Here is a 15,788-nt window from a genome sequence, read left to right on the forward strand (position 1 = left end):
TCTGTCTGTCTGTTTATTTATCTAATCTATTTTCTACTTACTGAACTGTCTATCTTCCCATCTATATATATTTATATCTACTTGTATACCTATTCATTTATTCATGTATCTATCAATTTATCTGTCCATCCATCTGTCCATCTATATATCAATCTATTTATCAGCAAGTCGATCTATTTAACCATTTACCCATCCAGCCATCTATCTGTAAATCTACCTGTTCAACCAGATACCTATTCATTAATCAATTCGTCAGACCAATAACACATTTCTCTATCTGCGCCTGAACATACTCACCGACCCATCTCCCCGCTCACCGCCACTGTACCGAGATAATGCACCCTCAATACACTCCTATACTCGGCGGCGGCTAGGCAACGCTATTTCGACATGTTCCACTAAGCATCCCTGCTTATAAGGGGAGACAAGGCCCTGCTAATGCTACGGGACTGGAGGAGGAGGGGGAGGAAGAGGAGGGGCATCTGTTGCAAGCATTATGTCGGCGAAAGGAAGGATGGAACGTAAGGGAGAGAGGATGAAGGATGGTGGAGCAAGGGAAGAGAAGAGAGGAATTCTTGAAAATGGGAGAAATTGAGAGTGAAGTGTGGTGGTAGTGGTGGTGGTAGTAGTAGTAGTAGTAGTAGTAGTAGTAGTAGTAGTAGTAGTAGTAGTAGTAGTAGTAGTAGTAGTAGTAGTAGTAGTAGTGGTGGTGGTTGTGGTGGTATAGTTCGTAATTTTTCTGTTCCTCCTTTTTAGGGTGAATTGTAGATTTTTTTCACTCTACTAAAACTTGTATTTTTTTTTTTTTTTGTCTTTTGCACAAAATAGAAAAAAAATCAACATTTCCGAAAAGACGGTATTCAAAAGGAAGTAAGCTTCTTCACTTGTCTTATTCATTATGACGTAACATTCTGAGGTAATTTGTGCGTCCAAAGGCACAGACAAAGGGGTGTTTGAAGTGGATGTTTTTACTAATGCTGTTATTACCCTCCTCCTCCTCCTCCTCCTCCTTTTTTTGCATAGGAATAATAATAGAATCTCACTTTATTCTTTCCAATCAAAACGCAGCCAGTTTTTCCCACACAGCACGATGGTTTACCCACGCCAGCACAAGCACGAGGGCGTGTCGGTTTGGCAGTCATACACTGCTCTAGCTTACTTTACTAAAGGGTAGTTAATCTAAATTAATTCCAAAGCGATATGTAAAGATCTGAGGGAGTGTTTGTTTTGGTTATCCTATGTAATCACATGTTGTAATCCTCATTTTCTTCGTCCGCATTCTCCTGTTATTGATCAACTTTGTGATTTTAAGTACTAGAGGTCAAAGTTGCAGGCGATAACCTGTGAATCCAGCCCTAAAGGGAAGGTACACAAACACAGTGACCGAAGCTGTGGCCTGATTGACTGCCGCCTCCCTGGAAAGCGCAACGCAAGGATTCTGCACCACCCCTCAACAACCAAACTGTGCCTTCACCTGCGCTACGCACACACCACATCACACAACTATCATGCAGTTACACTCTCCCTCACAAACAAAAGTAGACAGACCACAACTCTTTCCCTCACTATTCTCTCAAGTTCTATGTGGTTTTTCTATACCACGTGGTATCAATTCCTGTATCTTGTCAGCTTCTGCTGGAGAGATTGGTGGGGAGGAACCTTCTGTACTATCCTGTATCTCCCAATAATAGTTAATGTAGAATAATTATCCAAACAGCCTCGTCAGTAACTCAAGGTTTGGTCTTCCGTTGCATTCCTTTGTATTCCTTTGTGTTCTTTCCTCCTCCTCCTCCTCCTCCTCCTCCTCCTCCTCCTCCTCCTCCTCCTCCTCCTCCTTCTCCTCCTCCTCCTCCTCCTCCTCCTGCCTGCTGCTGGATGTGATGGCTCATGAATAACATGTGAATATGTTCTTAAACCACTCAGTGAAATCATAATTCGAGCTGAGAGAGAGAGAGAGAGAGAGAGAGAGAGAGAGAGAGAGAGAGAGAGAGAGAGAGAGAGAGAGAGAGAGAGAGAGAGAGAGAGAGAGAGAGAGAGAGAGAGAGAGAGAGAGAGAGAGAGAGAGAGAGAGAGAGAGAGAGAGAGAGAGAGAGAGATTCATGGCAAAAAGTAAATTCTTTCATACAAATGCACCACATTAAGCGCCTCCAGCGTAAGACTGTATAATTATCAGGCAGGAAGCGCGGCAGTAAACACGTCAAGTCTATGGAGAAGGCAGGGCGTGTTTCACTTGCTGGTCTTGCCTCTCACTTTTTAATATACGTTTTCTTTTTTTGCTTTTCTTTTTTTTCCTTGCATGGATTGACAAGGTGTGGAATAATAGTAAGAAAATACAAATTATACAAAAACTGAATTGGTGTCACTACAGATAATAATCCTGCTCTTTACTACAACAACAACGACAACAACAAAAACAACAACAACAACAACAACAACTACTACTACTATTACTACTACTACTACTACTAGTAGTAGTAGTAGTAGTAGTAGTAGTAGTAGTAGTAGTAGTAGTAGTAGTAGTACTACTACCACTACTACTACTACTACTACTATTGCTACTACTACTGTTATTAACATTCTCGTATTAAGACTCAGGAAAGATTTGTCTTTCTCCAACCCTCTGTGCTTCTTAAAAACATGGAGCTGCATTTGGAAATAAAAATTCAAATAGCTGAACACAAAAATCATTTAGATGCAAAAGATATCGGACGGTTCAACTTGAGTAAACTGGAGTAAACAATGCAATACATGTTTAATTTAGAGTCAGTATAAAATGGTATTCTTACATTTCCATATAGCCATTATTTATACTCACGCTCTCATATCTTCTTGGCGAATGGCAAACACAGGAAGAAAAAAAAATCTTTTCAGTTGCCGCTTCCATACATATAGACAAAAAAAAAAAAAAAAAAAAATTAAAAGTCAATAAAAAAACTAAATATGTTTCAGGAAGTGCCTCAATACTCTTAAAACAACTTGTCACAGGAAGGGGAAAAAACAGAAACAGGCAGAGAATTCCAGAGTTTACCAATGAAAGGGATGAAAGAATGAAAATATTGCTTGACTCCTGGACTATTGAAAGGGAACTTAAAGACTTCTATCACGTCCCCTCTTAACCTACGTCTCTCTAAAGAATGTAAATTTAATGACTTCAATCTCGCCTCGTAAGGAATACTCCTCATCCCCTGTATCCTTTCTGTCATTCTCCTCTGTACTGATTCTAATACACCTATATCTTTCCTGTAATGTGGAGACCAGAATTGCACAACGTAGTCTAGATGAGGTCTGACCAGCGCCAAGAATATCATTAATATTACTTCCGGCCTTCTACTTTTAACACTCCTAAAAATTAATCCTAGTACCCTATTTATCCTGTTTCTAGCCTCTATGCATTGTTTTCCTAGACGGAGTTCACAGCTAACTATAACTCCTAAATCTTTCTCGTACCCTGTAACTACCAGAGATTGTTCGTTTAATGTGTACCTACTGTGTGGGTTTCCTCTACCTACGCTAAGTACTTTACATTTATTGATATTAAATTGCATTTGCCATATGTCCGTCCATTCATTCATCCTAAATCTGCCTGCAAGGCGAAGGCACCCGTTTCTGATCTAATTAATCTATCTTTGTGTCATCCGCAAATTTACTAACATCACTACTAATTCCACTAACCAAGGCATTGATATATATTAGAAATAACAATGTCCCTAATACTGATCCCTGTGGCACCCCACTGATTACATGACCTCACTCGGATTTCGAGCCGTTTATTACAACTCTTTCTCGCCTGTCGCTAAGCCATGACCCTATCCAGCCTAACACCTTCCCATCTATCCCGTGTGCCCTAACCTTTCTCAGGAGCCTTTCATGGGGTACCTTGTCAAATGCTTTACTAAAGTCCAGATACAAGATATCATAACTATCACCATTATCTACTGCCTCGTACACTTTACTGTAAAAACTTAACAAGTTTGTCATGCAAGACTTCCCCTTCGTGAAGCCATGCTGTGATTAATTTATCAAGTTATGTTTGTCTAAATGTTCCCTAATGTTCCTCGCTCCTATTAACTCTAATATTTTACCTATAACTGAATTTAAGCTGACAGATCTATAGTTAGACGCTAAAGTTTTATCTCCTTTCTTAAAGATGGGTACTACATTAGCCTGCTTCCACATTACTGGTACCTCACCTGACTCAAGTGATTTCCTAAAGACAGAGACTAACAGCTCACTAATAACCTCTTTGCATTCCTTAAGTACTCTGAGATATATTTCATCTGGTCCTGGTGTCTTGAACTTTTTTTAGCCTATCTATCTCCTGTTCCACTAACTCTCTACTTATGGAAATATCTGTCAGCTTCTCATTCTCATCTGCTCTAAACTAATCTCCTTACTAATCTCCTCCCCAGAACTAACCAGTTCCCCATCTGCTGCCTTTAATGGACCTATAGTATCCTTATTCTTCGTCCTCTATTCCTGATAAAATCCCTTGGGGTCCGTCTTCACATGGCTGGCTACACTTAATTCATAATTGCCCTTAGCTTTCCTCGTTAACTTCATGACTGTTCTAACTAATTCATTATATTGTGACCTTAAAACTTCTTCACCTGCCCTAAATCTCTTATATATACTTCTCTTCCACCCTATATAATGTTTTAATCTAGCAGTCATCCATTTAGGATAATTTTTCTGTGATCTTATTGCCCTATACGGGATATATGCTAACTGACCTGTATGAACTTTATCTACGAAATATTTATACAATTCATCTACATTTACTTCACCTAATTCCCTCATCTCGGCCCCTACCATCCTCTCTACTCGCTCATCTACTCGCCTCGACCTCACCTCTCTCATTTCAGCATGACCTGACATTCCACCATACTCACACCCATATACCCCTCCCTCTCTCCTCCGCCCCTTCGGAACACATCTTACCTCCTCTTGTCCTACACCCTCACACCTCACCTCACCTCTCACATCTTGCCTTATCTCTCTCAACTCCGTCCCGGACCTGACCTCACCCTGCATCCGTTGCCAGTCAACTCCTTGGAGGTACCTTTTTAATTCCTCAAATTCTGCTCTCCTAAAGTCAAGTATTTTACTAGTGTTTTTGCTTCTAAAAGTTTCTTCCCATTCTAAATTGTACCTAATTTCCCTATGGTCAATGTTACCTAGCTGTCCTCCAACCTCTACCTACGTGACTGCTTCCTCCCTGTTAGTAAGAATTAAATCTAGAATATTATTCCCCCTTGTGGGTTCTACGACTACCTGTTTTAAAAAATTATCCTGAATTACCTTAAAAAATTCTGCTTCCTTCTTACCCACCATCAGACTCCAGTCGATATTCCTAAAATTAAAATCTCCTACCACACATACCTGACTGTACCTGCCTGCTCTATTTATTTCCTGCCACAGTGAGGTGTTAATTTCCTTTGTACTGGTCGGTGATCTGTACACTACTCCCACTACTGTACATTGCTGTACTACTACTGCTTTCCTATCTGTTTTAAATCTACTGTTAATACAACACTGTAATGTGTCCCTAACGTATAACGCGACGCCTCCTCCTCTCCTGTTTTCCCTATCTTTATAGAACAATGTATAACCATCTATCTTGACCTCTGGATTAAATACTTTTCCTCACATATCTAACCAAGTTTCAGTTAAAGCAATGATATCAAATTTCTCTACACACACTATTCTTCTAAGCAAGTCTATTTTATTCAAAATACTGCTACATTTTGTGTGGTAAATACTTAAGCTATTTCTCACCTTCCCTGAGCTAGCTACCTTTCTAGATTTAACTAATTTCTCCTATGTTTACTCCTCACAACACCTTCTTCACACAACCCTTTCCCGTATATGAAGTGAGTTATGGCAAATAATTGGCGCATTTTGTGCGCTCGAGCTCGATCTGTAGTGATGAGGCGATAGTTGTGCGAGTTGCGAGGCAGAAACCTTCGCCCACATGCCGATAAATCGAAATATGCAAAATACAGCAAAAAAAGGTGAGTCTGACGAAGAAATTAAATAAAATAACAAAGATACGCCTTCAAAAGTTACCAAGAAGTGTTTCCGAAAATGAAATCGAAACTTTTATATACGATGGACATCAAAAGGTGCTCCTGGCCAAATCATCGTTGTGCCCTCCAGGGCCAGGCGGGAGCGGTGGGGTGTACAGATGTGCGCTAACAAAAATAGAGCCCCCTCGCTCCGCTACGGGAATGATCCCTCCAAAGATATTAAATACGTTACTAAATGATTAAGAAAATCATAAATTATCTTTCATTCGCTGACAAGGAAAATAAAAACGTGAGGAAAACTAATATTTTCAGAAATCTACAACGACGAGCCTCTAAAAAAAGGGAGACAAATAGTGTGGGCCGGCTCTAGTCATCAAGGCCCACGTCACCTTGACTTTTCAAGGCGACAATCAACACACACAGAGACAAATAAGAACACTTCACAGAACTATACAAGCTTTCCTCTCTTTGATTTTACTTGAATAAAGCTGCAACAAAGGTTATGACGCTAAAAAGTTACCTTAGGTTAGGTCACAAATATCATGGTGGTAACGCTTCCCGGGAAATCAGAGTTAAAAATAATATCAATACCAATTGAACAAAGAAAATATAAATATCTTTTCTCCATAGAAGGAGAGTTTTTTTTTTTTTTTTTTTTTTACGTGGAAACCAAATTCACACTAAATGAAATGTGTTCCAGTAATAGTTTCCAAGGACACTTTATCATAACGTGCAAAATATTATTAATCTACATAACAGTAAAACACAGTAAAGGATAAATAGACATATAAACTAGAAGATCTGATATTTGTTACCTAAAAAAGACCTCAAGTGAATATTCCCATTATTGTGGAAAGTTTTTTGTAATTGCATCTTTCCTTTCTTCACTCATATTCGTACATACAATATATATATATATATATATATATATATATATATATATATATATATATATATATATATATATATATATATATATATATATATATATATATATAACGAACGCAAAAATGACAGCTAATTGATAGGTTTCAATTGAATCTCTAAGTAAATATTTATACCAAAAAGATGACACCATTATAGAAAACATATGATTTCGTATCCTTCTTTTCTCTATGCATACATTAAAATAAGCACACGAAGACTGGAATACAAAAATTTTAGTTTTGAAAAAGATTCTCGGTCAATCCTCAAAGGACTTTTTTCCTGTAAGATGTTGCAATGAACATTATAGACTAAATTGACATTCTGTCTTCTTTCACATATATACCCTAGGAAGGCAGAAAAATGGGAGACAAAAACAACGTATTGGAAAAAGGTTTAAACTAATCCTTCAATGGATAACACTACTGACACGATACCATGGAAGCACATACTTTCTTTCCTTCACAGATTCGTGGGAAGCTGACAGGAGAAAGGCAGGCAACAGTGACAGGTTTCCGTTGACATGAATAAAAAAAAAAAAAGTTTAACACCGAGTTCCAAAATAGAGGGCACATGACGTAATGAAGCAGGTACTCACTTTCCTCCTGCATGTGTTGGGAGTGCTCACCGCGGCACCACCTGCCATCCTTTCCTGAAAATATCAAAACATCCACATAAAAAAGTGATGCAGCTTCACTATTCTAAAAAGAGCTAAAAATGAAGCATCATAAACAGAACCACCAGAAATCATTTACTGCATGAGTTAACAACATACACATGAACAAAAGAGGAAAGAATAAATACTGAACAAAAACACGAAATGTCATAAATAAAACGTGTCAAATTCCTCCAAGCAAGAACACATGGATACATGGAAAACAACACTGAAAACAGAACACACTTCAAACGCTGAGAATGTTAAATATGCACAACAGCTGCAACAAAATAAAACGAACAAACACCATTACATATATAACAAGATCAAATAAGAAAATAAAAAGAAGCAAAAATAATAAATGTAAAGCTTGCCAACATTCAGCGGTGTCTAGAATATGAAGGTGGTAGTTAAGTGAGACTGAAGAGGAGGAGCACAAGTCATGCTGCGATTGATGCATGAAGGCAATCAAGGGAGAGGGTCGCACAGAGGAGGCGGGACGCAAGGCGCCTTCAGGCCAGTCACTGCTGGTGTCCCTCGCCTCCCCTTCCTGCCTCGCTGCGAGGTGAAGGGGCCACTACCACCGCTGCCTCAACACTTACACTACCTTTGCGTCTCAACACTGAAATGCTTCAATGAATGGGAATGAACGGGAAAGTAATGGTCACTTAGAATTGCTTATAACAAGTACATGTTACTAAGTGTTTTAAATCAATCTGTCTGTCTGCGTCTGTCTGTTTATCTCTGCCTCACATGTTCACTATAATGCTCTGTAAGAATGAGCATCCCAATCTCTGTTGCTTTGTTGCAGCGCATCTATTTGTATTAATGTTGTGTGTGTGTGTGTGTGTGTGTGTGTGTGTGTGTGTGTGTGTGTGTGTGTGTGTGTGTGTGTGTGTGTGTGGTGTAACATTACGAGTGGAACAATATTTACGAGTATGGGTCAGTAGGTCTGTCTTCTGGTATATTTAGTAATTTTAGGAAATCAATGACAACTACGTATTGTGCACGAAAAATGGCATACCGTAAATACGAGGCCATGAGAGAAAAATATAGTTAGCACACTATGTTTGCATTTTCTTCGCTTACAGTAATTGTTATCACGAAAGAATATACGAGTAACGGAAGAGGCATACGTTTATATTGTGCAAACATTATGCTGTATTAATATCCCACTGACTAATTCAGTTACACTTTTGGTTAAGTACTCACTGCAGGGCACGATAAACTATTTATTAAAGTATTTTACAAAAAAATTGTGAAAATATATTCATTGGAATGAAATATTCCAGTTTCTGCCGCTTTTTAAAACTACTTTGTCCATGTCTGTGCCTGCCCGCACATCCATCTGTCCCTCTGTCTATTTGTCTGTCTGTCTGTCTGCTTCCTTGCCTTCTATTTTTGCCTGCCTGCCTGTCTGCCTGCTTCTTTGCCTGCCTATCCTCTTCAAGTTAGCCTGACTATTTCCCTGTCACCCTGTCTGTCTGCCTGCTTTCTTTCTTTCTTTTTTTTATGTCCATCCACCTCTTTCCCCGCAAGTTAGTCTTTCTGCCTCTTTGCTTGCTTGCTTGTTTGCTTGCTTGCTTGCTTGCATGCTTGCTTGCCTCCCTGCCTGTCTGTTTGACCGTCTGCCTTCCTGCCTACCTGTCCCCCCCCCCCTCTCTCTCTCTCTCTCTCTCTCTCTCTCTCTCTCTCTCTCTCTCTCTCTCTCTCTCTCTCTCTCTCTCTGATGATTATCTAAACAAGTCAAAACATTATTTAAACCACTACTACGAAATACCAAGGTACTTGAAGGCTTGTCTGTAAGTGGTATCAGTGTGAACAGGTTACATCACGCTCCTATACAATCATGATTTACGCAGCACACCCTCCATAGTAGTTGGCAGGCACTTCCCACACGTTAAGGAGTCCTTCTTCATTTTGCTCTCTAATTTAAACTTCTTTATACAAATGAAATTAAACTTCGGGATTTAAATGGTCACTTTCTTTCTTAGCGCATAAACAAAAATGTCCTGGACAAATATAACGAAAATATTTATATTAAAAAAAAACAATAATAATATTCGAGCCACACTCCACAGTAACGAAAGCTTTCATAGATATAGGAACACATTGCAAAGGTCGCACTGAAATATTATTTATCACCGTACAACTACCATACCTAATTCCCGGGAGCAGACTCATGCAGGATAGAAAAAGATGAAACACCAATAAATACTGGTAGAGAGTCATGAGAACATGCCAATTCATCAACGAACTCCCGAGAGAGAGAGAAAGAAAGAGAGAGAGAGAGAGAGAGAGAGAGAGAGAGAGAGAGAGAGAGAGAGAGAGAGAGAGAGAGAGAGAGAGAGAGAGAGAGAGAGAGAGATACATATATATATATATATATATATATATATATATATATATATATATATATATATATATATATATATATATATATATATATATATATATATATATATATATATATATATATATATATATATATATATATATATATATATATATATATATATATATATATATATATATATATATATATATATATATATATATTTAACAGAGAAAAGGAAGGATAAAATGAAAAACAGGAATATAAGGGTGACGGCAGGCAGGCAGGCAGGCACTCAGAGAGGCAGGAAGGAAGGAAGGAAGGAAGGAAGGAAGGAAGGAAGGAAGGAAGGAAGGAAGGAAGGAAGGAAGGAAGGAAGGAAAAAGACAAAAACAAGTATCAATATAATAAACATAATAAATAATAATAAATAATAAACAAAAATAATGACAGGGAGATACATTACATTGCACGTGTATCTAAGAGTGAACATTACTCACGGCTCACCAGCACTCCCCGGCACACAGCTAATCCTGGCGCTAGTGAGGGTCTGAGGAGGAAAGACGCTTACTTTCCCTTGGCTTACAAACGAAAGCGTGCTCTACCGTACCTCCCATCAGGAAGCCACGCTAATTGGGTATTAAAAGATGGAGTGTGCTTTTCAGTATTTCTATTTCAGGAACACCGCCACTAGAACAACTAATTGCTTACTGTCCAAGGCAGGTACAGAGAGAGAGAGAGAGAGAGAGAGAGAGAGAGAGAGAGAGAGAGAGAGAGAGAGAGAGAGAGAGAGAGAGAGAGAGAGAGAGAGAGAGAGAGAGAGAGAGAGAGAGAGAGAGAGATTTCCTCGGCAAAGAAGAGATAACGAGGAGATAACGACTGCACTTTCTATAAGTACCTAAACCTGCAATTCATTACGTGTATCAGAATGTCTTCTTGCAAAGGAAACTACTCCCAGCCTCCCACTCTCTCCTGTTCTGGCACCTGATCCCCGCTGACGCCAGGCATGTTGTGCGTTACCCAACTAATTATTAGCAGTGCTCTCTCTCTCTCTCTCTCTCTCTCTCTCTCTCTCTCTCTCTCTCTCTCTCTCTCTCTCTCTCTCTCTCTCTCTCTCTATATATGATCTCCCATGAAGGCACTGAAAGCTCACACACTGCCCAAGTATCCATATCCACGTGTGATCGTGACATGTCAGTACTCGAGGTATTCACTAAATCTTGGGGAGTCTGAAAGTAGATGACACTGGAGCTCTGACCAGGAATCTTGGATATCGTCTTTGAGTGCGTGATGCAGCTGGCAACAGGACGATGAGATAAAATCATTATGTCTATAAACTATAGGCTTGAGCATTCTGCAATACCGTTGAATATGTATATATATATATATATATATATATATATATATATATATATATATATATATATATATATATATATATATATATATATATATATATATATATATATATATATATATATATATATAATTACCAGCAGTTTAATTATTTATCACATTACAATAAATGGGCTTGTAAATACAAAAAGTTTAAACATTTGCAATACCCAGAGTCGTGGGTGTTGTGCATGTTTTAATGTTTGTAATATGTAATGTTTATATTAGCAGAGAAATTTCCATTTCCTATGATAAAAAAAAATGCATGTACACAAAACTGTAACAGAAAAAGAATACGAAATAAGCTCTAAATTTCAAGAGTATTCTTGGATAACATTGTTTTGATGTTATGTATTACTGTCATACACTATAAAGGAACTGAATATAAGTTGAAGTAAAGTAAATGATCTTAATTGTAATTGCAAACTCGTGAAACGCGTTGCTATACAACATTTATATATCACAAAGTTATCAACTACTAGTACCTATATATATATATATATATATATATATATATATATATATATATATATATATATATATATATATATATATATATATATATATATATATATAGTCTTTTTACTCTGACAGGCGATGCTACTGTTACGACGACGACGATGAGAACGAGGACGACGACGATTAGAGGCACAGCACGAACGACGGCAAAAACAGCAGTGGTGACTTTTGTAAAGTTTAGCAGCAGCAGCAGCAGCAGCAGCAGCAGCAGCAGCAGCAGCAGCAGCAGCAGCAGCAGCAGCAGCAACAACAGCAGCAGCATCCGCAGCAGCAACAGCAGCAGCACCAGCAGCAGCAGCGGCAGCAGCGGCAGCAGCGGCAGCAGCAACAGCAGCAGCAGCAGCAGCAGCAGCAACAGCAGCAGCATCCGCAGCAGCACCAGCAGCAGCACCAGCAGCAACAGCGGCAGCAGCGGCAGCAGCAACAGCAGCAGCAGCAGCAGTAACAGCAGCAGCAACAACAACAACATTAGCAACAGCAACACCGGCAGCGGCAGCAGCAGCAGCAGCAGCAGCAGAAGCAGCAGCAGCAGCAGCAGTAGTAGTAATAGTAGTAGCAAGTAGTAGTAGTAGTAGTAGTAGTAGCAGCAGCAGAAGTACTTGCTCTGGTTGTTATTGTTGAAGGAAGTAAAAGCAGCAATACCAACAAGAGCAGCAAGATCAGAGACGGCAACAGCAGCAGCAGCACCAGCAGCAGCAGCAGCAGCAGCAGCAGCAGCAGCAGCAGCAACAGCAGCATATTAAGTGTAATAATCTCCAACAGATAAAATACGCGGTGAGAAGGAACACGAGGCATCCTGGACAAACACCTGTCCACCTCGGCCCTGCAGGAGCACCTCACCGGCCAGTGTTCTTTCAGTGTTAATTCACATCTCAGTCCTTTATGTATTGTTGTGGCGGCGAGGCAATACGCCTTGAGGAACGCCACGCGCCAGACATTCCTTCCCGGGCTGGTTTTCAACCTACGTCTGTCTTCACTTGTTAAATATAAATGTGTAGCAAGAAAGACAATTACCGTCTTTCCTTCAGTATTTAAAACTACTAATGTCTTTAAACATTTGGCATCCTTTAATCCATGCTTCCATTTTTGGCATTATTTTGGTTTCCTGCTGTAGATTTTACGTTCATTATAAGAGTGAAATGTACTCGCAAGTATGAAAAATTGCGATATCTCTAAACACAGCCCATCACAGGTCAAACTTAGCCTGGTGCCACAGAAAGTTTGATAAAACTAGAAAATAACAATTTTTCTTTACTTTACAATGCTTTCTGGAAACAAAGGCAATTCCTGGAGTATGAGGAATCCCTGTTCTCTTTTTTCGTCCCGGTGGAGGAAACACAAAGACGCTCATTCTCATTCTAGATTTACACCTTCACCACCACCACCACCACCATAAATAAAATAAAAAAATACACATAAATCTCTTGAACACGTGATGCCAGACCTTTAGAAGATTAGATATATTTCTGGATAGTTGGGATGAGTGCACACAGGTTTGCAAGTCTTATACAAGAACTGCCGCCTGTGGACGGAGTAATAAGACAGTCTTCTGCAGAAGATAAAAAAAGGAGGAGGAATAGGAGGAAGAACACAGCAACATTCTCACATGCATAGTTGAAGTTGAAGTGTGGATGTCTGAAGCAGAAGCCTTGCCTGGCACTTTCACAATCAGTCCCCTGTTAGCGTACTTTCCTTTCATGAACCCCTGGAACTTTTTTCCCTCTCATCTCAAGGCGTCGCTAAACACAACCCATCACAGGTCGAACTTAGCCTGGTGCCACAGAAAGTTTGACCAGTCGTAGTTTACATATATATGTTTCTTCCTCTGATGGCGGTGACGCTGCTGTTTCTTCCTCCGATAACAGTGGTGGTAATTCTTTTTCTTTGCTTCTTTTTCTTGTTTTCTTCCTCTGATGGCGGTAATGCTGCTGCTGCTGCTTCTTCTTCCTCTGATGGCGTTGCTTCCTGTTCTTGTTCTTCTAAGACATTTTGGTGGTCTGAATTGGTTGGTGATAGGGTATTCAGAGTGGGGATAGTAGGAGTACTGCACACTCACCTCCCTTGCTCCCCAGTCATAATTCAAGTCAGGTTGGTGGAAGACTGGGAAGGGTAGGGAGGTGCTGCACACTCACCTCCCATGCTCCCCAGGTTACATTTGTAACATCAGTCAGGTTGGTTGTTTTTGGAGTTGCCGGGATCAGTCAGTCAGGCCCCGTCAGTCAAGGGTAGTGCTAGGCACTCACCTTGCCAAGATCAGAGGGGTGGTGATGGTGGTCTGTACATTTGGAGTTGGTAGGATGAGTCACATTGGTGGTCAAAGTCAAACTGGGAGACTGGGAAGTGTAGGGAGGTGCTGCACACTCACCTCCCGTGCTTCCCAGGGGCGGTCAGGATGGTGGGTCTTTGGAGTTGCCAGGATGAGTCACGGGAAGTGCTACGCACTCACCTTGCCAGGATCAGTTGCCAGGGTGGGGAGTACTGGTGGTGGTCGGTACAATTAGAGTTCCTAGGATGAGTCAGATTGGGGATCAAAGTCAAACTAGAAGGATGGGAAGGGTATGGAGGTGCTGCACACTCACCTCCCGTGCTTCCCAGGTGGGGTGGTGGTCTTTGGAGTTGTCAGGGTCAGTCATGTTGGTATTGTTTTATTTTTATTATTTATTGTTGATTGCCAGACTCAGTCATTTTATTGAGGGGGAAGTAGGAGTTTTATTGTTTTTACTTTATTTATTTTTGTTTTTATTTATTTTTTTATTTTTCATTTATTTTGGTAAGGGTAGGGAAGGGTAGGGAGGTGCTGCACACTCACCTCCCATGCTCCCCAGGTTACATTTGTAACATTTGTCAGATTGGTTGTTTTTGGAGTTGCCGGGATCAGTCAGTCAGGCCCACTCAGTCAAGGGAAGTGCTACGCACTCACCTTGCCAAGATCAGAGGGTTGGTGGTGGTGGTCTGTACATTTGGAGTTGGTAGGATGAGTCACATTGGTGGTCAAAGCCAAACTGGGAGACTGGGAAGGGTAGGGAGGTGCTGCACACTCACCTCCCATGCTCCCCAGAGTCAGTCAGTTTGGTGGTCTGTTGCCAGATTACAGTAAGATTTGTAGGTCAGTCAGGTTGGTTGTTTTTATGGTTGCCAGGGTCAGTAAGGCAGGTGGTAGGGAAGTGCTACGCACTCACCTAGCCAGGACAGGGTAGGATGTAGGGATGTATGGATCAGGGTCAGAGTGGGACACAGAGTAGGAGGTACTGTTGGTCTGTACATTTGGAGTTGTTCTTTGAAGTTGCCAGGATGAGTCAGGTCAAACTGGGAGACTGGGAAGTGTAGGGAGGTGCTGCACACTCACCTCCCATGCTCCCCAGGGCCAGTCAGTTAGGTGATTACATATCTGTAAGTCAGTCAGGTTGGTTGTTTTTGGAGTTGCCAGGGTCAGTCAGTCAGGGTCAGTCCAGGGAAGTGCTACGCACTCACCTTGCCGAGATCAGAAGGGTGGTGGTGGTGGTGGTCTGTACAGTTGGAGTTGCTCTTTGGAGTTGGTAGGATGAGTCAGATTGGTGGTCAAAGTCAAACTGGGAGACTGGGAAGGGTAGGGAGGTGCTGCACACTCACCTCCCGTGCTTCCCAGGTGGGTGGTGGTCTTTGGGGTTGTCAGGGTCAGTCAGTTGGTATTGTTTTATTTTTATTATTTATTGTTGATTGCCAGACTCAGTCAGTTTTATTGAGGGGGGAGTAGGAGTTTTATTGTTTTTGTTTTATTTACTTATTTTTTCATTTATCTTTTTTTTTATTACTTTTATTATTTTTTATACCTATATATATTTTATTCTTTTTGGTCTGGCAGTCCGTAGACTTGGGGAGAGAAGGGAAGTGCTGTGCACTCACCTCCCTTGCTCTCCCGAGGTCCGAGGTGGTAAGGAGGTTTTTTATTTATTTT

The 15,788-nt window shown here is 40.4% G+C and overlaps 2 protein-coding genes across 5 annotated transcripts in view; one reads left to right on the forward strand and one right to left on the reverse strand.

The window, feature by feature from the left end:
• The window catches only part of LOC135102167 (uncharacterized), a 167,079-nt gene that overhangs the window by 91,904 nt on the left and 59,387 nt on the right, over positions 1-15,788 (reverse strand). For 3 of the 4 annotated variants that reach the window (XM_064006963.1, XM_064006960.1, XM_064006961.1), the window contains one exon: positions 7,549-7,602. The exons of the other annotated variant lie outside the window; for it this stretch is intronic. In XM_064006963.1, the coding sequence (XP_063863033.1) occupies positions 7,549-7,602 (54 nt within the window). The remainder of the gene's footprint in view (positions 1-7,548; positions 7,603-15,788) is intronic. 4 annotated transcript variants of the gene reach the window in all.
• On the forward strand, positions 11,073-13,954 carry LOC135102340 (ataxin-8-like). The gene is given in 2 exon segments (XM_064007424.1): positions 11,073-11,126; positions 12,039-13,954. Coding segments are annotated over 2 exon segments (411 nt in total). The 3' UTR covers positions 12,396-13,954.

This window comes from Scylla paramamosain, chromosome 7 (genome assembly GCF_035594125.1).
Source record: "Scylla paramamosain isolate STU-SP2022 chromosome 7, ASM3559412v1, whole genome shotgun sequence".
NCBI lineage: Eukaryota > Metazoa > Arthropoda > Malacostraca > Decapoda > Portunidae > Scylla > Scylla paramamosain.